The 22,955-nt window shown below is 43.9% G+C and overlaps 1 protein-coding gene across 2 annotated transcripts in view; it reads left to right on the top strand.

Moving 5' to 3' along the window:
- Positions 1–22,955, top strand: part of atrx (ATRX chromatin remodeler) — a 233,303-nt gene that overhangs the window by 146,625 nt on the left and 63,723 nt on the right. For both annotated transcript variants that reach the window (XM_048545006.2, XM_048545004.2), the window contains 4 exons: positions 7,909–7,997; positions 16,380–16,546; positions 19,075–19,228; positions 22,190–22,278. In XM_048545006.2, the coding sequence (XP_048400963.2) occupies positions 7,909–7,997; positions 16,380–16,546; positions 19,075–19,228; positions 22,190–22,278 (499 nt within the window). The remainder of the gene's footprint in view (positions 1–7,908; positions 7,998–16,379; positions 16,547–19,074; positions 19,229–22,189; positions 22,279–22,955) is intronic.

The raw sequence follows: 22,955 nt of genomic DNA, 5'->3' as shown, positions 1-22,955 counted from the left end.
TCCTGAGTTCTAACCATATTGCCTCACTGTATGAGCCAGTCACTTGACAACAGCGCCTCTGCAAGCACCTTCTGGAAGCAGTGACAGCACCGATGCAAATCTCCCCCACGTCAGCCAATCAGCATCATCACTCTGCTGCCCTCTTCAAGGAGTGTGTCACGTGTTATGATGTTTGGAATATCCTGGTCTGAGATGCCATTAGTTTTTGACTATCTTTAAGGAAGTTTGGCTGAAATCACTGAAACCAGCAAAAAAAAATGGTGCGGCATGGTAGCTCAGTGGATGGCGCTGCTGCCCTCATAGCGCCAGTGGCCCGGGTTCAGTTCCAGCCTTGGGTGACTGTCTGTGTGAAGTTTGCATATTCTCCCCATGTCTGCATGGGTTTCCTCCGGGTGCTCTGGTTTCTTCCCACAGTCCAGAGATGTGCAGGCTTAGGTGGATTGGCCACGCTAAATTGCCCCTAGTGTTCATGGATTTGTAGATTAGGTGGGCTGTAGCGGGTTGGGTCTGGGTGGGATGCTCTGAGGTTGGTGTGGACTTGTTGGGGCAAAGGCCCTGTTTCCACACTGTAGGGATTCCATGATTCATGATTTCATTAAATGCAAAATGAGTTTCCGGTCTTTCACAGTCCTTTAAAATCCTTGCTCTGGAAGCCCACTCCACATAGCAAATTGGCCATGTTCCGAGACTGGACTAATCTGAATATTTGCTCTCAATACCTATTTGTAGATGTCAAGATAAGGGCCTACAGTGACTTTGCCTTGAGCAGTGATGAGCTGAATGTATTCCTCAAATGCCTTTAGTGCTGTAATGTGAGGTGGAACCAAATTAACGGTTCAAATCAGTCAACTTTTCTGATGAAAGGTCATTGATCTGAAGCATTAACTCTCCTTTCCACTGATACTACCTGTTGTTTTCTGTTTCTATTTTTAAAACATATGTAACTTGCTGTCAATATAACAAACACTTCAACTGTGGCATGTTAAGTTTTGGTCCACAGTGGCTTTTGGAGGGATTACTTTAAATTGAAAGTATGACTAACGTCTTGTTTACTCCTACCTGCTGGGAGATCATGTCTCTTTAATTGGAAAGGAAGTATCTCCCTCATGGCAGTTACGTACAGGCCTCCTAGCAGTAGTCAGGATGTGGGGCAGAAAATAAATCATGAAATAGCAAAGGCACTATTACAGTTTTCATGGGGGACTTCAGTAAGCAGGTGGATTCGAAAATCACATTAGTAGCAGATCCTACGAAAAAGAATTTTTGGTATGAATAAGATGAATTTTTAGAGTAGCTTATGGTAGAGCCCAGGAGGGAACAGGCAGTTCTCGATCTGGTGTATTATGAGACAGACTTGATTTGGCAGCTTCAGGTGATGAAACCCTGAGGGGGCAGCTTCCATTATATGATAGAATTCGCCCAGTTTCAGATGGAGAAGCTGGAATTCAATGTAACCCCCATGTTCAAGAAGGGGAGTAGAGACAACCCTGGTAATTATAGACCAGTGAGCCTTACTTTGGTTGTGGGTAAAGTGTTGGAAAGGATTATAAGAGATAGGATTTATAATCATCTAGAAAGGAATAATTTGATTAGGGATAGGCAACATGGTTTTGTGAAGGCTGGGTCATGCCTCTCAAACCTTATTGAGTTCGTTGAGAAGATGACCAAACAGGTGGATGAGGGTAAAGCAGTTGATGTGATGTATATGGATTTCAGTAAAGTGTTTCATAAGGTTCCCCATGGTAGGCTACTGCCGAAAATACGGAGGCATGGGATTGAGGGTGATTTAGCGGTTTGGATCAGAAATTGGCTAGCTGTAAGAAGACAGAGGGTGGTGGCTGATGGGAAATGTTCATCCTGGAGTTCAGTTACTAGTAGAGTACCACAAGGATCTGTTTTGGGGCCACTGCTGTTTGTCATTTTTATAAATGACCTGGATGAGGGCATAGAAGGATGGGTTAGCAAATTTGCGGATGACACTAAGGTCGGTGGAGTTGTGGATAGTGCGGAAGGATGTTGCAGGTTACACAGGGACGTAGATAAGCTGCAGAGCTGGGTTGAGAGGTGGCAAATGGAGTTTAATGCAGAAGAGGGTGAAGTGATTCGTTTTGGAAGGAGTAACAGGAATATAGAGTACTGGGCTAATGGTAAGATTCTTGGTAGTGTGGATGAGCAGAGAGATCTCAGTGTCTCTATGCATGATCCCTGAAGGTTGCCACCCACGTTGACAGGGTTGTTAAGAAGGCGTACGGTGTATAAGGTTTTATTGGTAGAGGGATTGAGTTTCGGAGCCATGAGGTCACGTTGCAGCTGTATAAAACTTAGGTTACGGCCGCACTTGGAGTATTGTGTACAGTTCTGGTCGCTGCATTGTAGGAAGGATGTGGAAGCATTGGAAAGGATGCAGAGGAGATTTAACAGAATGTTGCCTGGTATGGAGAGAAGATCTTACAAGGAAAGACTGAGGGAATTGAGGCTGTTTTCATTAGACAGAAGAAGGCTAAGAGACAACTTAATAGAGACATACAAGATGATCAGAGGATTAGATAGGGTAGACAGTGAGAGCCTTTTTCCTCGGATGGTGATGGCTAGCACGAGGGGACATAGCTCTATATTGAGGGGTGATGGATATAGGACAGAAGTCAGAGGTAGTTTCTTTACTCAGAGTAGTAAGGGTGTGGAATGCCCTGCCTGCAACGGTAGTATATTTGCTAAGTTTAAGTGCTTTTAAATGGTCTTTGGATAAACAAATGGATGATAATGGAATAGTGTAAATTAGATGGGCTTCAGATGGGTCTCACAGGTTGGCTCAACATCGAGGGCCGAAGGGCATGTACTGTGCTGTTATGTTCTGTGTTCTACTGTAAAGACCTGATGGAGGAGCTGGCTAGAATTCATTGGAAGGGGAGCCTAGCAGGAAAGATGGTTGGAAGGCTTTGGAGTCCAGTGATAATGACATTGAGATTGTCATCCCCCCCATAAATGCTAAAAAAGAGTGTAGTGTTAAGGGCAAGGCACTGACATGGATAGAAGATTGGCTGATTGGCAGAAACCAGAGCGTACAGATTATAGAGTCTTTTCCAGGATGGCAGCTGGTCACTTAACTAGTCTAGTTTGAATCTGCTGCAGTGAAAAGAGGCGTGTAATTGTAAATGAACACCACAGGGTCATTATTAAGACCATGCTTGTTCATGTTATACATTAACAATCTGGATGAAGGAACTGAGGGTAGCATTGCTAAGTTTGCAGATGACATAAGGACTGATGTAGGGACAGATAGTATTGAGGAAGCTGGGATGCTGCAGGCGTACTTGGACAAGCTATAACAGTGAGCATAGAAGTGGCAGGTGCAATATTACATTGGAGAGTATAGAGGTTATGCACTTTGGTAGGAAGAGTATGGATATAGACGATTTTCTAAAAGGGGAAAGGCTTCAGAAGTCTGTAGAACAAAGGGAGCTCAGTCTTAAAGACAACATGCAGATTCAGTTGGCAGTTAGAAAGGCAAATGAATATAAGCATTCATTTTGAAAGGGCTAGAAAAGAAGAGCAGGGACGTACTACTGAGGCTGTATGAGGCTCTAGATCAGACTGTGTTCGAAATGTTGAGAACACCTTTGGCCCCCTTATCTAAGGAATGATGTGCTGGCCTTTGAGGGGGTCCAGAAGGTCTTTACAAGAATGGCCCTGAGAATGAAGGACTTGTCATATGAGGAACAGTTGAGGACGTTGGGTCTGTACTCGATGGAGGTTAGAAGGATGAGTTGGGATCTCATTTGAAATTTAGAATACTGAGGCCTGGATAGAGTGAATATGAGAGCACGTGGAGAAGAACATGAGTGAACGTAAAGAAAATACTTCCACCAGTAGGAGAGACCAGGACCTGGGGCATAGCCTCTGACTGAAGGAACAACCCCTTAGAGCTGCAATGAGGAAGAACCTCTTCAGGCAGAGGTAGTCAATCTGTGAGATTCATTGCTACAGAAGACTATTGAGGCCAAGTCATTGTGTGTCTTTTAAGACAGACAGAGAGAGGTTCTTGACTGGTCAGCGGATCAAAGTTTACAGGGAGAAAGAGAAGAATGAGACCGAGAAACATATCAGCCATAATTGAATGGCAGAGCAGATTCTGGTCAAATGGCCTAACTCAGCTTCTGTATCTCACAGCCGAAAAGCACTTGCCACTTATCGCCACCTGCAGTTTTTAAAATTTAGCTATACCCCTGGAGCAGACCAGTTCATTCCCTGGATTCGTCAAAAGCAGTAGATTTCCCACTAGGGCTAAATAGTACCGATAGCAATTTTGTTCGAAGCGCACTTTTTGGATTTCTCCCCCTTCTCAGTTTTGTCATCATGCTTTCAGGATCAACTGAGAGAATTGAATTTCACTGTCCAATTCAAGTCTGCTGTGAAAGAAGCTTGTAAATCTAAAGTATCTTCACACTCTATCAAACCTTTGTTAATTTGAATCTGGATGTCAAGCAAGACAGACGTATATGACCATATTTTTGGCCTTGGCCTTGAATGGCCTGTAGACTGGATTCTCTGAAGTTTAAAATAGCAGTGTAATATGATGAACAGATTTGGGTTTGTTGCTGTGCTGATACTGTAGCTTTGAAATAGCCAATTTCCTACGTACTGCGACTTGTCTGAATAGGAGTTGGATGCTTTTTTAACCTCAGCTTTCTGTTGCATCTCTGTAATTTCTGAGCTGTGTTTATTTCTTTAAAGACCCTTTTGATGCAAATGATTTCTGCTTTTTAAATAATGGAACCTTTGGCTGTCTAGCATCTTTGGATTTGAAGAAATTATAGTCATGGAGTCATACTACATGAAAACAGATCCTTCATTACAACCAGTCCACATCAACCATGTTCTCAAACTAATGTGGGCCCATCTCCCTTTTCTTGGCCCATATCCCACCAAAGTTTTCTTATTCATGAATTTATCCAAATATCTTTTAAACGTTGTAACTACCAGCATCCACCACTGTGACAGTTCATTCCACACACAAACCACACTGTAAAATAAAAAAAATCTCTTCATGCCCTTTTTAAATCTTCCTGCTCTCTCCTTTTTAAAAAAAAATACGGCTCCTAAGAACAAAGAAAATTACAGCACAGGAACAGGCCCTTCGGCCCTCCAAGCCTGCGCCGATCAAGATCCTCTGTCTAACCTGTCATCTGTTTTCTAAGGGTCTGTGTCCATTTGCTCCCTGCCCATCCATGTACCTGTCCAAATATATCTTAAAAGATGCTAATGTGTCTGTGTCTACCACCTCCGCTGGGAACGCGTTCCAGGCACCCACCACCCTCTGTGTAAAGAACTATCCACGCATATCTCCCTTAAACTTGCCTCTTCTCACTTTGAACTGATGACCCCTCGTAATTTAGTCACCCACTGTGGGGGGGAAAAAGCATTTTGCTATCCATCCTGTCTATACACCTCATGATTTTGTAGACTTCAATCAGGTCCCCCTCAATCTCCATCTTTCTAATGAAAATAATCCTAATCTATTCAACCTCTCTTCATAGCTAGCACCCTCCATACCAGGCAACACCCTGGTGAACCTCCTCTGCACCCTCTCCAAAGCATCCACATCCTTTTGGTAATGTGGCGACCAGAACTGTACACAGTACTCCAAATGTGGCCGAACCAAAGTCCTATACAATTGCAACATGACCTGCCGACTCTTGTACTCAATACCCCGCCCAATGAAGGAAAGCATGCCATATGCCTTTTTGACCACCCTATTGACCTGTGTTGTCACCTTCAGAGAACAATGGACCTGAACACCCAGATCTCTCTGTTCATCAATTTTCCCTAGGACTTTTCCATTTACTGTATAGTTCGCCCTTGAATTTGATCTTCCAAAATGCATCACCTCGCATTTGCGTGGATTGAACTCTATCTGCCCAACTCTCCAGTCTATCTATATTCTGCTGTAATTTCTGACAGTCCCCTTCATTATCTGCTACTCCACCAATCTTAGTGTCATCTGCAAACTTGCTGATCAGACCACCTACACCTTCCTCCAAATCATTTACAAATATCACAAACAACAGTGGTCCCAGCACAGATCCCTGTGGAACACCACTGGTTACAGGTCTCCAATTTGAGAAACTCCCTTCTACTACTACTACTACTACTCTGTCTCCTGTTGCCTAGCCAGTTTTTTTTACCCATCTATCTAGCACACCCTAGACCCCATGTGACTTCACTTTCTTCATCAGCCTGCCATGGGGAACCTTATCAAACGCCTTACTGAAGTCCATGTGTATGACATCTACAGCCTTTCCCTCATCAGTCAACTTTGTCTCGTCCTCAAAGAATTCTATTAAGTTGGTAAGACATGACCTTGCCTGCACAAAACCATGTTGCCTGTCACTGATAAGCCCATTTTCTTCCAAATGGGAATAGATCTTATCCCTCAGTAGCTTCCCTACCACTGACGTCAGTCTCACCGGTTGATAATTACCTGGATTATCCTTGCTGCCCTTAAACAAGGGGACAGCATTAGCAAGTCTCCAGTCCTCCAGGACCTCAGCCGTTCCTAGTTATGGAACTCCCCCCATCCTGGGGAAAAGACCTTTGTAATTCACCTTATCTATGCCCCTCATGATTTTATAAACATCAATAAGGTCACCCTTTAACCTCCATCGCTCCAGTGAAAAAAGTCCTCGTCTTTTTATATCTTAAACCTATTCCGGGCAGCGTTCTGGTGAATCTTTCTGAACCCTCTCCAGTTTAACAATCACCTTCCTATAGCAGGGTGACCATAAATGCACGCACTATTCCAGAGGAGGCATTGGCATTTGCCCTGTTGAACCTCAATGTGACATCCCACCTCTTGTATGCAAAGGTCTGAGCAAAGAAGGCAAGCATCCTAAACGTCGGCTTAATCACCCTGTCTATCTGTGATGCAAATTTCAAAGAATTATGTACCTGAACTGCTAAGTCCTGTCTACAACACTACCCAGAGCTCTACTGTTAATTGTGTAAGCCCTGCCTTTGTTTTACCTCCCATTTATCCAAAATAAATTGCCACTTTAGCCCATTGACCCAATTGATCAAGATCTCATTGTAATCTTATAACCACCTTCACTGTCTACTCTACCACCAATTTTGGTGCCATCTGCGAACTTATTAACCATGTCTCCTGTGTTCACATCCAAATCATTTCTATAAATGATAATCAAAACTGGATCCAGAACTGATCTCTACAGAACAGTGCTAATGAAGGGCCTACAGTACGAAAAGCAACTTCTACCATCAGTCTCTGTCTCCTGCCATTAAACCAATTTTGAATCCAGTTGGCAAGCTCACCCTGAATACCATGTAACCTAACTTGATTAATTAGTCGGCTGGTTGGAATCTTATCAAAGACTTTTAGTAAAGCCCAAGTGAGCAAAGTCTACCATTCTGCCCTCCTCAGTCTTTTTGACTGTTTCATAAAAAACTCAAACTTAAGTTTTTATGAGACAGTTTTTCTCGCACAAAACCATGCTGACTATCCCTAACCAATCTTGTTTCTCCAAATGCATGTAAATCCTATCTTAAAATCACCTCCAACAGCTTACCCACTACCGATATCAGACTCTTGGGTCTATAGTCTCCAGGCTTTTTACAACCTTAGTAAACATGGCCTAAAAAATTTTACTCATTTGAGAGATCTGTGGAGCTGTGGCTAGACCAGCATTTATTCCCCATCCCTAATTGCCCTGGAAGAAATGGTATCACCTTGATCTTTTGCAGCTCCTGAGAAGATGTATTGTCCATGTCCTGTTGAAGTTGCAATTGGAAACTCATGCAGTGGCCGCATTTATTTGCCTTGTATTTTAGTGATGATAGTTTGAAGCAAAATGAATGTTATGTGCAATAGTAAATTATTAATCTCTGTCCTTGTAGGGATACTTTGATGAGGACAGTATGGATGAATTCATTGCATCAGACTCAGATGAAACTTCAATGAGCCTTTCCTCTGAAGATGAGAAAAGGTATTTTTCTCTTTGACTATGTGGTTTGAAGAATGCATTGTAATGTATTGTGTGTAGATTTGCAAATTTGTTTTGTATACAAATACATGGGAAACCTTTCCCTACTTTCACGTTGTTCTAGTTCAACATAACTGCCAACATCATCATCTACCATCCACTGTCGCAATTGTAACATTCAGTCCCTGTTACGTAACAAACGAGGCTGAGGATATGTGATTGGAACACTAAGGATGCTCTGTTCTCATATATCAGCTGAAAGCAGACTTGGTCTTTCATAGCTTTTTCATTACTTTCATGTAGAATCTTGGAACGCTTTGGTTTTCAGTTGGGAAATTTATTTATATGAATTGTGAGACAACTAATAATGTTTTTAAAAATCCATTTGTCTATGTAAATAAAACGAGAATAGCAGATGCTGGAGATCTGCCACTAAACCAAATTAATGAAGAAGCTCAGGACTGGCAGCATTTATGGGAAATTAATATTTCAAGTTTGGAGTCTTGGACAGAACTACAGAGTTTCTTCTGCCGTTTATTTTTGTTGCACTTAGATCATGAACGTAGAAAGTACAGGCCCATCGGCCCACAATGTTGCGTCAACCTATTATCCCACTCTAAGATCAAGCTACCCTGCATACCCTACATTTTACTATCATCCTTGTGCCTATCCAAGAGTCGCTTAAATGCCCCTAATGTATCTGACACCACTACCATCGCCAGCAGCGCATTCTACGCATTCAACACTGTGTAAAGAACCTAACTTCTGACATCTTCCTTATACCTTTCTCCAATCACCTTTATAATTATGTCCCCTCATCATAGTCATTTTCACTCTGGGCAAAAGTCTCTGGCTATCCTCTCTCTATCTATGCCTCTCATCACTTTGAACTTGTTTGTTTCCAACATCTTTGAAAGCCCAGTGGGACAATGGGCAATGTTTAGGTGCTCTTTGTGCATCTGATAAGTCATAATTAAATTTAGTTAGACCTTTATTTCCAAGCTGTTTCTGGAGTTATTCTAGTCCTGAAATACACAATGATGAAAGATTTGGATATTTAATTGGCATTTTGTGAAATTGCATTTACTGGTCAGAAGTCTTCTGTGCATGAAGTTTCAGTTAAAACTTGAAAATACTCATTTCAAATTTTCCCTATGCATTGGAGAGATCTGGGCAGGATGAGCAAGGGAGGGGCCAAAATGCCAGCTGGGTTACGAAGAACCTGTTTTTATGCATTTCCCCTTTTTACAGTCCTGTATACGACACACTTGCAATCAAAATTTGCACGTTCCACATTCTGACTGCACTGGGAGTTTCCACTGAGGTCTTTATGATTTTCTCAGTGGATATATGCAGTAAAAAGTGATAATTAGAACTGCAGATGCTGGAGAATCCAAGACAACAAAATGTGAAGTTGGATGAACACAGCAGGCCAAGCAGCATCTCAGGAGGACAAAAGCTGACGTTTCGGGCCTAGACCCTTCATCAGAGAGGGGGATCGGGAGAGAGTTCTGGAATAAATAGGGAGAGAGGGGGAGGCGGACCGAAGATGGAGAGAAAAGAAGATAGGTGGAGAGGAGAGGATAGGTGGGGAGGTAGGGAGGGGATAGGTTAGTCCCAGGAAGACGGACAGGTCAAGGAGGCGGGATGAGGTAGTAGGTAGCAAATGGAGGTGCGGCTTGAGGTGGGAGGAAGGGATGGGTGAGAGGAAGAACAGGTTGGGGAGGCGGAGACAGGCTGGGCTGGTTTTGGGATGCACTGGTGGGTGGGGAAAGAGCTGGGCTGGTTTTGTGATGCGGTGGGGGGAGGGGACGAACTGGGCTGGTTTTGGGATGCAGTGGGGGAAGGGGAGATTTTGAAGCTTGTGAAGTCCACATTAATACCATTGGGCTGCAGGGTTTCCAAGCGGAATATGAGTTGCTGTTCCTGCAACCTTCGGGTGGCATCATTGTGGCACTGCAGGAGGCCCATGATGGATATGTCGTCTGAGGAATGGGAGGGGGAGTTAAATGGTTCGCGACTGGGAGGTGCAGTTGTTTATTGCGAACTGAGCGGAGGTGTTCTGCAAAGCGGTCCCCAAGCCTCCGCTTGGTTTCCCCAATGTAGAGGAAGCCACACCGGGTACAATGGATACAGTATACCACAGTGGCAGATGTGCAGGTGAACATCTGCTTAATATGGAAAATCATCTTGGGCCTGGGATGGGGTTGAGGGAGGAGGTGTGGGGGCAAGTGTAGCACTTCCTGCGGTTGCAGGGGAAGGTGCTGGGTGTGGTGGTTTTGGAGGGGAGTGTGGAGCAGACAAGGGAGTCGCGGAGAGAGTGGTCTGTCCGGAAGGCAGACAAGGGTGGGGATGGAAAAATGTCTTGGGTGGTGGGGTCAGATTATAGATGGTTGAAGTGTCGGAGGATGATGCGTTGTATCTGGATGTTGGTGGGGTGGTATGTGAGAACGAGGGGGATCCTCTTGGAGCAGTTGTGGCGGGGGCAGGGTGTGAGGGATGTGTTGCGGGAGACGCGGTCAAGGGCATTCTCGACCGCTGTGGGGAAAGTTGCGGTCCTTGAAGAACGTGGACATCTGGGATGTGCAGGAGTGGAATGCCTCATCCTGGGAGTGGAGGCAGAGGAATTGGGAATAGGGGATGGAATTTTTGCAGGAGGGTGGGTGGGAGGAGCTGTATTCTAGTTAGCTGTGGGAGTCAGTGGGCTTGGAATGGACATCAGTTTCTAGCTGGTTACCTGAGATGGAGACTGAGAGGTCCAGGAAGGTGAGGGATGTGCTGGAGATGGCCCAGGTGAACTTGAGGTTGGGGTGGAAGGTGTTGGTGAAGTGGATGAACTGTTCGAGCTCCTCTGGGGAGCAAGAGGTGGTGCCGATACAGTCATCAATGTAACGGAGGAAGAGGTGGGGTTTGGGGCCTGTGTAGGTGCGGAAGAGGGACTGTTCCATATAACCTACAAAGAAGCAGGCATAGCTGGGGCCCCTGCGGGTACCCATGGCTACCCACTTTGTCTGTCGGAAGTGGGACAAATCGAAAGAGTAGTTGTTGAGGGTGAGGACAAGTTTGGCTAGGTGGATGAGGGTGTCGGAGCGGAACTGGTCGGGCCTGCGGGACAGGAAGAAGCGGAGGGCCTTGAGGCCGTCTGCATGAGGAATACAGGTGTATAGGGACTGGACGTCCATGGTGAAAATGAGGTGTTGGGGGCCAGGGAATTGGAAGTCCTGGAGGAGATGGAGGGCGGGGGTGGTGTCACGGACGTAGGCAGGGAGTTCCTGGACCAAAGGGGAGAAAATGGAGTCCAGATAGATGGAGACGAGTTCGGTGGGTCAGGAACAGGCTGAGACGACGGGTCGACCAGGTCAGGCAGGTTTGTGGATTTTGGGAAGGAGATAGAAACGGGCTGTGCAGGGTTGGGGAACAGTAAGGTCGGAGGCTGTGGGTGGGAGATCCCCTGAGGTGATGAGGTCATGGATGGTGTTGGAGATGATGATTTGGTGCTCGGGGGTGGGGTCATGATCAAGGGAGGAGGTGGTGTCGGAAAGTTGACGTTTGGCCTCGGCGTTGTAGAGGTCAGTGCGCCATACTACCACTGCGCCACCCTTGTCTGCGGGTTTGATGGTGAGGTTGGGGTTGGAGTGGTGGGAGCGGAGGACTGCCCGCTCTGTGGGGGAGAGGTTGGAGTGGGTGAGAGGGGTGGAGAGGTTGAGTCGGTTAATGTCTCGACGGCAGTTGGAGATGAAGAGGTCAAGGGAGGGGACCTGGCATTTCCTACCTACAACCTCATCCCGCCTCCTTGACCTGTCCGTCTTCCCTGGACTGACCTGTCTCCTCCCTACCTCCCCACCTATACTCTCCTCTCCACCTATCATCTTTTCTCTCCATCTTCGGTCCGCCTCCCCCTCTCTCACTATTTATTCCAGAACCCTCTCCCCAACCCCCCTCTGATGAAGGGTCGAGGCCCGAAACGTCAGCTTTTGTGCTCCTGAGATGCTGCTTGGCCTCCTGTGTTCATCCAGCTCCACACTTCGTTATATGCAGTAAAGATGTTGGTTTTCCCTTTTGAATTGGCATTCTTGTGAATTATCATAATGAGTGCAAGATAAAAGCTTCAGTAGAATGGATCTTTTCTTAATAATGTAATATGTTCTTGGACTTGAATTTGGACTCTCAGAAACAGATGAGTGATCTGGATGTGAGTTTGCTCGCTGAGCTGGAAGGTTAGTTTTCAGACGTTTCGTCACCATTCTAGGTAACATCAGTGAGCCTCCGATGAAGCGCTGGTGTTATGTTTTCAATGATTTTTATGTTATGCTTTCTATTTATCTGTTTAGGTTTCCTTGGGTTGGTGCTGTCATTTCCTGCGTGGGTGATGTCATTTCCTGTTCTTTTTCTCAGAGTATGGTAGATGGGCTCCAAATCAATGTGTTTGTTGGAAGGCCATGCTTCTAGGAATTCTCGTGCATGTCTCTGGCTTGTCCTAGGATGGATGTGTTGTCCCAATCAAAGTGGTGTCCTTCCTCATCTGTATGTAAGGATACTAGTGATAGTGGATCATGTCGTTTTGTGGCTAGTTGATGTTCATGTATCCTGGTGGCTAGCTTTCTGCCTGTTTGTCAAATGTAGAAGAATGGCATTCCAACCGGAACTCCATCAACAAACACATTGATTTGGAGCCAATCCACCATGCTCTGAGAAAAAGAACAGGAAATGACATCACCAACCCAAGGAAACCTAAACAGATAAATAGAAAGTGGGACCTAACACCAGTGCTTCACCGGAGGCTCACTGATTTTGTTACCTAGAATGGTGACGAAACGTCTGAAAACTAACCTACCAGATCAGCGAGCAAACTCACATCCAGAAACTCAACCTGAGCTACAAATCTTCTCAAAACTCGCTAGATGAGTGATCGTTAATCTGCATCTTTCCTGTTAATTCTAATCTGTCTCTATTCCGATTCTCTTTTGTAAATCTCTTGCATCTTCTCTCTGTCATTTTTGTAATGGTGCAGGCGAGGCAATATTGTGTACAGGGTGCGTCTGACCAAGATTCTGTGCAAGTTCTGCATAAGCTTTATTACTTATTGCTATGTTTAAGACAATCAAATTGAAATGGTTAATGATAAGATCAATCAAATTGAAATGGTTAATGCTAATGATAAGATTCTTAGTAGTGTAGATGAGCAGAGAGATCTCCGTGTACATGTACACAGATCCTTGAAAGTTGCCACCCAGGTTGACAGGGCTGTTAAGAAGGCATGTGAGGCTGGATGAACACAGCAGGCCCAGCAGCATCTCAGGAGCACAAAAGCTGACGTTTCGGGCCTAGACCCTTCATCAGAGAGTGGGATGGGGTGAGAGTTCTGGAATAAATAGGGAGAGAAGGGGAGGCAGACCGAAGATGGAGAGAAAAGAAGATAGGTGGGGAGGTAGGGAGGGGATAGGTCAGTCCAGGGAAGACGGACAGGTCAAGGAGGTGGGATGAGGTTAGTAGGTAGGAGATGGAGGTGCGGCTTGGGGTGGGAGGAAGGGATGGGTGAGACGAAGAACAGGTTAGGGAGTCAGAGACAGGTTGAATTGGTTTTGGGATGCACTGGGTGGAGGGGAAGAGCTGGGCTGGTTGTGTAGTGCAGTGGGGGAGGGGACGAACTGGGCTGGTTTTGGGATATGGTGGGGGAAGGGGAAATTTTGAAGCTGGTGAAGTCCACATTGATACCATTGGGCTGCAGGGTTCCCAAGCGGAATATGAGTTGCTGTTCCTGCAACCTTCGGGTGGCATCATTGTGGCACTGCAGGAGGCCCATGATGGACATGTCATCTAAAGAATGGGAGGGGGAGTGGAAATGGTTTGCGACTGGGAGGTGCAGTTGTTTATTGCGAACCGAGCGGAGGTGTTCTGCAAAGCGGTCCCCAAGCCTCCACTTGGTTTCCCCAATGTAGAGGAAGCCACACCGGGTACAGTGGATGCAGTATACCACATTGGCAGATGTGCAGGTGAACCTCTGCTTAATGGTGGAAAGTCATCTTGGGGCCTGGGATAGGGGTGAGGGAAGAGTTGTGGGGGCAAGTGTAGCATTTCCTGTGGTTGCAGGGGAAGGTGCCGGGTGTGGTGGGGTTGGAGGGCAGTGTGGACCGAACAAGGGAGTCACGGAGAGAGTGGTCTCTCCAGAAAGCAGACAGGGGTGGGGATGGAAAAATGTCTTGGGTGGTGGAGTCGGATTGTAAATGGCGGAAGTGTCGGAGGATGATGCGTTGTATCCGGAGGTTGGTGGGGTGGTGTGTTCTACATTGGGGAAACCAAGCGGAGGCTTGGGGACCGCTTTGCAGAACACCTCCGCTCGGTTCGCAATAAACAACTGCACCTCCCAGTCGCAAACCATTTCCACTCCCCCTCCCATTCTTTAGATGACATTTCCATCATGGGCCTCCTGCAGTCCCACAATGATGGCACCCGAAGGTTGCAGGAACAGCAACTCATATTCTGCTTGGGAACCCTGCAGCCCAATGGTATCAATGTGGACTTCACCAGCTTCAAAATCTCCTCTTCCCCCACCACATCCCAAAACCAGCCCAGTTCGTCCCCTCCCCCCACTGCACTACACAACCAGCCCAGCTCTTCCCCTCCACCCAGTGCATCCCAAAACCAGTCCAACCTGTCTCTGCCTCCCTAATCTGTTCTTCCTCTCACCCATCCCTTCCTCCCACCCCAAGCCGCACCTCCATCTCCTACGTACTAACCTCATCCCACTTTCCTGGACTGACCTATCCCCTCCCTACCTCCCCACCTATACTCTCCTCCCAACCTATCTTCTTTTCTCTCCATCTTCGGTCCGCCTCCCCTTTTCTCCCTATTTATTCCAGAACCCTCACCCCGTTCCCCTCTCTGATGAAGGGTCTAGGCCCGAAACGTCAGCTTTTGTGCTCCTGAGATGCTGCTGGGCCTGCTGTGTTCATCCAGCCTCACATTTTATTATCTTGGATTCTCCAGCATCTGCAGTTCCCATTATCACTGTTAAGAAGGCATACAGTGTTTTAGCTTTGATTAATAGAGGAATCAACTTCTGGAACCAAGAGGTTATGGTGAAGCTGTACAAAACTCTGGTGCGACTGCACTTGGAGTATTGTGTACAGTTCTGGTCACCGCATTATAAGAAGGATGTGGAAGCCTTGGAAAGGGTGCAGAGGAGATTTACTAGGATGTTGCCTGGTATGGAGGGAAGGTCTTACGAGGAAAGGCTGAGGGACTTGAGTCTGTTTTCATTAGAGAGAAGAAGATTGAGAGGTGACTTAATTGAAACATATAATATAATCAGAGGGTTCGATCGGGTGGATAGGGAGAGCCTTTTTCCTAGGATGGTGATGGCGAGCACGAGGGGGCATAGCTTTAAATTGAGGGGTGAAAGATATAGGACAGATGTCAGAGGTAGTTTCTTTACTCAGAGTAGTGAGGGAATGGAACGCTTTGCCTGCAACAGTAGTAGATTCGCCAACTTTAGGTACATTTAAGTCGTCATTGGACAAGCATATAGACGTACATGGAATAGTGTAGGTTAGATGGGCTTGAGATTGGTATGACAGGTCGGCACAACATCGAGGACCGAAGGGCCTGTACTGTGCTCTAATGTTCTATGAAACTTAGTAGTTTGTTTTAATTTTTGATCATCTTATTCATTTGAGTGGTATTTTGATGATTTGTATAGGTTTACCTCAAACTATTTGCACTTCACCTGTTTTCGACTAATATACTTCCTACCAGGAGGACAGGGGAGCAGGGTGTGGGAAGAGGAGGTGGCTTGGCGGGGGTAAGGGGGCGCTTGTTGGTAGGTGGTGAAGAGAAAGGGGGGAGGGGAGAGAGACAGTGCGAAATGAGCCTTCATAGCAGAAATTGATTGTAACACATTTCTCCCCACCACACAGTGGTGAGTGGATTTTTCCTATGTACTGTACACTTTAATTCCATACTGTCAAATTTGTATTAAGAACTGGTGTAATTTAAGTATGGAATAGAATAGTATTCCTATAATCTTGCAACCACCCGAATGAATAGGACCATTATATTCCAAAGGGGCTTGGCAAAGTAAGTTTTGAAAAGTCTTTTAAATGAATGCTTCAGTTTCTGTTTGGTTTTTATATAGACACATGTATTTTATGAAATTCAGTAAGATTTGACATTAAATCACTTGTTTCGTTTTTTGTTTTAATAAACTATTTCAATAAAATAACTAATGTCAATTTAGTAATTAATTTACATATTTGTATGGCCCTTGGCGAATTAGAATAGGCTGTTTCAGGTGAAGAGATGCCATCAGCAGAATCTAATAGTTGCAGTAATTAGTTGTAACATTGAGAAAAATTACATCTAAACATGTTGATTTATTTATTTTAGTAAAAAGAGAAAAAAGCATGGAAAGAAAGATGAAAGCACCTCAAAGGAGAGTGGCAGTGACAATGATGTGGAAGTGATCAAAGTTTGGAATTCAAGGTCACGTGGTGGAGGAGAAGCAAGCACAGAAGAGAAACCTGCAGACTCCAGTGCTGCAAAAGCAGATGATGGTAGAAATTTAATTCTTCATTGGGCTTGTTTATGTTCATTTTTTTTCTATTTGCATTTCTGCTCAAGTTCCTGTGAATATCATGCTGTGTGCATTTTATGAAATCAGAAGCCACATGAAGTCAGGTTATAGCCCAACAGGTTTATTTGAAGGAGATAAATCAATGGCTGAAGAGCTGGTGTATTGCTGAGGTTTTTTGGACAATTGGAATGTCTTGGGCTAGAAAAGACAGGCCTAACCTAAACTGGAAAGGAGCCAATATCTTAGCAGAGAGATTTTCTTACTCTTTTAAGGGAGACCTTATACTGATAGAGAAGGCGAATGGAGGAATTCGAAGTAGCATGTAAATGGAAGGATCAATGGGGTGGGTTCTGAATGTGAGGAGACCATGTCAATTTTTAAAAATGAGACAGTCATGGTATGTAGTAACTGAAGAACTAAATTGCATTTATTTCAATGCAAAAGGTCTTATAGCTAAGGCTGGTGAGCTCAGGGCATGTTTAAGAACATGGGATTGGGACATCATAGTTATTACAGAAGCTTGGCTGAGAGATGGACAAAACTGGCAGCTCAGCGTTCCAGGTTTTCGATGCTATGGTAAGGACAGAAAAGAAGGCAACGGGTGGATGGGGTGTAGGGCAGGGGGCAGCTGGGTATGATTAAGGAATATATTACTGCTGTAACTAACAATATTTTTGAAAAATTGTCTGTGGAAATATATGGATAGAAATTATAAATAATAAAGTATAGATCACTTTAATGGGATTTACTGTAGGCCCCCTTACAGTGAGAGAAATTGAGAAACAAATGTATGGGTTTGTGTGCTGCTCTGATGAACATGTCTGAACTGACCACAAGACTCCTTCGACCATTGCGTATCAGATTGGCACACAAACCCACACCAACCCTATGACAATTGTTCACCCAAACCAAAGACCCACAACCCGCTATGAACAGGGCCAGTGTCATATACAAGATTCTCTGCAGAGGCTGTGATAAACACTACGTTGGACAAACAGGAAGGAAATTAATGACAAGTGTACACAAACACCAATTAGCTACAAAAAGACATGACCAATACTCGCTCATCTCTATCCACATGGATAACGAGAACCACCAATTTGACTGGGACAACATCAAGATCTTGGGACAGGAGAAGCAGAAGCAAGCACGATAATTCCTAGAAGTCTGGTACTCCACAAAGAAAGCCATCAACAAGCACATAGAGCTCGACCCCACATACACTCCACTGCAAAGGAAAACCGGAAGTGAGGTAATTCAGCTCAATGGACACCAGAGTTTAAGTAACAGGCGGGAAGACTCAACAGTGTTTCATCGGAGGCCGCACTGATGATGTTACCCAGCAGGGTAATGAAACATTTGTGGAAAAACAACGAACCAGCTCAGCAAGCCAACCAACCGCAGTAATGCATTTTGGTACAATAAACAAGGATAGGGCTTATACAGTTAATGGTAGGGCCTTGGGCAGTCTTGTAGAATAGAGGGACCTTGGAGCGCAGCTACATAATTCTTTAAAGTTTGCATCACATGTAGGCAGGATCGTAAAAAGGCGTTCGACACCTTTTTGCCTTCATTGCTCAGTCCTTTGAGCATAGGAGTTGGGCCATTATGTTGAGGTTGTCCAGAACATGGGTGAAACTCTTTCGAGAATGCTGTGTCCTGTTCTGGTTGCTCAGTTATAGGAAGGATATTAGTAAGCTGGAGAAGTTTCAGAAGAAATTTTCCAGGATGATGTTGGGTATAGAAGGTTTCAGTTGTGACGAAAGGCTGAATAGGTTGGGACTTTATTCAGTGACTGTAGGAGTTTGAGCAGTGATAGAAGTTTATAAAATAATGAGAGGTGTAGATAGAGTTGGAGGTAGTTGTCTTCTCCCTAAGATGAGGAATTTCCAGACTAGGGGACACATCAAACATGAGAGGAGAGGCAATTTTTTTTTTTACACAAAGTGTGGTTCATGTGTGGAATTAACTCCTGATGAAGAAATTTGGAAACATGAATAGGAAAGGTTTGGAGGGATATGGGCCAGGAGCAAGCTGGTGGGACTCGTTTAGTTTGGGATTACTTTCAGCGTGGACTGGTTCGACTGAAGGGTCTGTTTCTGTGTTCTACAACTCTGTGAAATCACAAGCTTTCACAGCCCTGCTCCTTCGTCAGGTTAATTTTATGAAGGACATTGTGATTAACACTTACCAGCTTTTTGTGCATTTATGTTATCAGAGTTGGTTTGATGTTATTTATTTTTAACTGCCACAGAATTAGCAGATGTGGTCATTCTTTACTGACTGTGTTATTTTATTGAGATTCCTGGAACAAGCTAGAATTTGAGTATTCCCCACAGTTGCAACATAATGAGCTGTTTCTTAACCAATAGTGTAGTTAATGTATAGTTATGGATAGAATGTATGTAACTGTTAAGTGTACTGTTTCATGACTTGTATTATAATGCTGTTCCATGTAATGTCTGATTTTATTCCTTCTTCATCACCAACTCCCTCAAAAAAAAACAGCAAAACCCTCAACTGGTTCCAATCCAGGTAGTCCAGCTGCGGATTGGTACAAAGAGTTCATCACGGATGCTGATGCAGAAGTATTGCAGCATTCTGGGAAAATGGCCCTTTTGTTTGAAATTCTGTATATGTCTGAAGCAATTGGAGAAAAAGTGTGAGTTGACATTTTTTTCTTAGTTAATAGAGAAATTTTGAATTATTTACTGTCACCTACACTAGAAAGATAGTGAAAAGTGTTTTGTCGCCACAATCCAGTGCCATTTTGAATTACACAACAAAGGAAATTACATAAATAGAATTCATCTTCTGTACAAGGAGTCTTCAGACACAGCTCTAGGGCCTTTTGCAAGATAATCATAAGATGTCCCGAGCCTGAAGGAGTCCCTGCTATGGGTACAGCAATGACAACCCTGCCAAGAGTCCATACTTCAGACATACCGCAGTATTCCCCAGTCTGACCTCTGCCACAGCAACCTGCTGCTGCCAAGAGTCCCTACTCCAGGTGCCGCCACAGCCGAAGACCTGGCAAGTCCCTGAGTCCATGCTCAGGTCCTCCTGCAGCCACGTGTCCTCCCTCCGGGCACTGCCACCCACCCATGCTGCTCTGGTTTCCCCATGACATTAGAAGATCACGAGAAAGAAAAAGATGACGCAGGAGAGAGAGGGAGAAGGAAAGAGATTGAGAAGGATGTGGCCGGCTGGAACAAACAGGCTTACGAGCCTGAGCACTACCTATCATGTTTGCACTGCCATCTTGTTTTTCTCAAGTTCCTTTTGAGAGAGGCATCAATTAATTTGAAATTTCTTTGAATGCCACTGCACTTTAGGTACGAAATTCTCTTGTAACCCATGTTAACTTTGAGCAGTTCCTAAATTTTGGAGCCTTTAGTTGAATAAGAATTAAGTTACTTCTTAATAATTCAGATTGAAGGGGGTTACTTTTAAGATTACCTTATCTATGTCAATTTGTTAGGAATTTCTGTAGGAAAAAAGTAGATTGCCAATCCAACAACTTGATGAGGAAGTGGTGATATCTAAGGATTTAACTACAATTTGCAAAAAAAATTGAAAAGAAAAAATTGCTGTTAGCATTTTATTTGCATCAAGGTTGATCCAAATATCAAACCTGAATCTATTGAAATTCACGTTTCCAACTGAGCTTGTAATATGCAATTAGGACACTGGGGGACAGTTTTTTAAAAAAAAGGTGTATTCCAATGTAAATGTATAGGAAGATATCTGTTAGCATGTAGCAGTGTTTAACTGATTAGAGTCAATTAGATTAAAGATCTAAAGTTTGTAGCCCCCAGTTCAATGGGTCAATTATTTTACTGAAAACTCAAGAATGGAAACACATGTAACTATAATTCTAGTCAATGTCTTGGTTGACCGTTTTATTTCAACAGAATAATAACAGTTGTATGCTTGCATATTGGTTTAATATAAGAATATATCAATATTGTAACCTTTTTCAGTTCTTTTGCAAGCTTCAAGATGTACAATAGTTCGCTATCTTACAAGTACATGGATTTTCTGTATATTTTGTACATGCTGAATTCTTTACAAATATAGTACAGTGGCTCTTAGGTTGAATTCTTTGAGCTAGTGATGGAATTGTCTTAACTATCTGAAGCCGTGAAGGTCATTGGTTGCTCCGTATAATCTAATAAGAACTCAGTTGACTCCCAGTTTTAGCACCTCACCTCCCAAGGTTGATTATTTTGGTATGATGGGGCACTACACCTCATGAGCAAACGATGACTTTGTCAGAGCATGTTCTCAGGCATTAGCAACAATGCTGGAGTGTCATTCTGCCTTGAACCTCAAATCCCTAGCCATAAGATTGAGTTGTGCAGTTTCCAACCTTGTGAATAAAGTCGCATATTATTTGGTCTGGCATTTGGGTTGAAAGTTATACTGCTTTTCCCTGTGGGTTTATTGAGTGGATGGTTACAAATTGAGTTCTTCGGATTGTTGAAGTTGTTCTACCTATTGCCTTGTCAAGAGTTTTGAGCACTTTGACAAGGCAAAACAGGATAGGACTTGTACAGTTAATGGTAGGGCCCTGGGGAGTGTTGCAGAACAAAGTGACCTTGGGCTACAGGTGCATAATTCCTTGAAAGTGGAGTTGCAGGTAGCCAGGGTAGTGAAGAAGGCATTTGGCACTGTTGCCTTCATTGGTTAGTGTTGAGGAGAGGAGTTCGGATGTCACGCTGCACCTGTACAGGAATTGGTTAGGCCAATTTAGAATACTGCGTTCAGTTCTGATCTCCCCATCATAGGAAAGACTTAGTTAAACTTGAAAGGGTTCCGAAAAGATTTACAAGGATCTTGCCAAGGTCAGAAGATTTGAGCTGTGGGGAGAGGCTGAATTAACTGGTGCTGCTTTCTCTGGAGCTTCAGAAGGTGACCATAAAGAGTTTTATAAAATCATGAGCGTGGGTAGGGTGAATTACTGAGGTATTTTTCCCAGGGTAGAGAAGTCCAGAATTAGAGGGCATAGGTTTAAGGTGAGAGGGGAAAGATTTAAAAGGGACCTGAGGGGTAACATTTTCACACAGTGGCAGTGTGTGTATGGAACAACTGACAGAGAAAGTGGTGTAGGTATGTACAGATAGAACGTTTAAAAGGCATTTGGATGGGAATATGAATAGGAGGAGTCTAGAGTTATGAGCCAAACACTGGCAAAGTGACTAAGTTTGTTTAGGATATCTGGTCAGGCTGGATAAGTTGGACCGAAGCGTCTGTTTCCATGCTTTGTATATCTTTATGACTGACTAATTGTTGAAATTGAAGTTCAAGTAATGTTTATTTGAAATGGTTTTAAAAGCAGTCATGACAAATAAGTTATTAGTGGCAACGCAGTAAAAAATCACAGTATGTTGCTTGATAAGACATTCTGTTTGCCCGAGGTATCAGTTCTAGTTTCTGTATATTATTACCAATAGGTTTCCATAATGAGTATTAGTGAAATCCAATTATACTAAAGCTTTCCTTACTTCTCTTCCCATCTACCCTGTCCCCTCTAATAATGGAATATAATTACACCTTCCTATTTAACAGAGTAATGTTGTCATTTTGTGTTGATCCCCATAACACGTGTATCCAATTTCAGACTTGTATTCAGCCAGTCCCTTATATCATTGGATTTAATTGAAGACTTTCTGGAGATAGCAAACAGAGAGAAATCAGAGATTTATAAAGGTAAGTTTGAAATTTGTTATTTTTATTACACATACATGTAATCCTGTGGGTTGACTTGGATTTTGTATTCCAAATCATAGAATTAGACCATTAGCTAGGAAAGTCTTATTCTAAATAAATCAGATTGATAGTACACAAAAGACCGATATTGAAGACATACTTCCCAAGAATTTTAGGCTCCATTATGTTAATTTAAACTTTCACATAGAACATAGAACATTACAGCACAGTACAGGCCCTTCAGCCCTCGATGTTGCGCCGACCTGTGAAACCCATCTGAAGCTCATCTAACCTGCAGTATTCCATTATTATCCATATGTTTATCCAATGACCATTTAAAAGCACTTAAACTTAGCGAATATACTACTGTTGCAGGCAGGGCATTCCATACCCTTACTACTCTGAGTAAAGAAACTACCTCTGACTTCTGTCCTATATCTGTCACCCCTCAATATAAAGCTATGTCCCCTCGTGCTAGCCATCACCATCCGAGGAAAAAGGCTCTCACTGTCCACCCTGTCTAATCCTCTGATCATCTTGTATGACCCTATTAAGTCGCCTCTTAACCTCCTCCTCTCTAACGAAAACAGTCTCAAGTCCCTCAGCCTTTTCTTGTAAGACCTTTTCTCCATACCTGGCATCATCCTGGTAAATCTCCTCTGCATCCTTTCCAATGC

The sequence above is a fragment of the Stegostoma tigrinum genome, chromosome 15, assembly GCF_030684315.1.
Source record: "Stegostoma tigrinum isolate sSteTig4 chromosome 15, sSteTig4.hap1, whole genome shotgun sequence".
NCBI classification, from domain to species: domain Eukaryota; kingdom Metazoa; phylum Chordata; class Chondrichthyes; order Orectolobiformes; family Stegostomatidae; genus Stegostoma; species Stegostoma tigrinum.
This window is presented reverse-complemented; position numbering and strand designations above follow the sequence as displayed.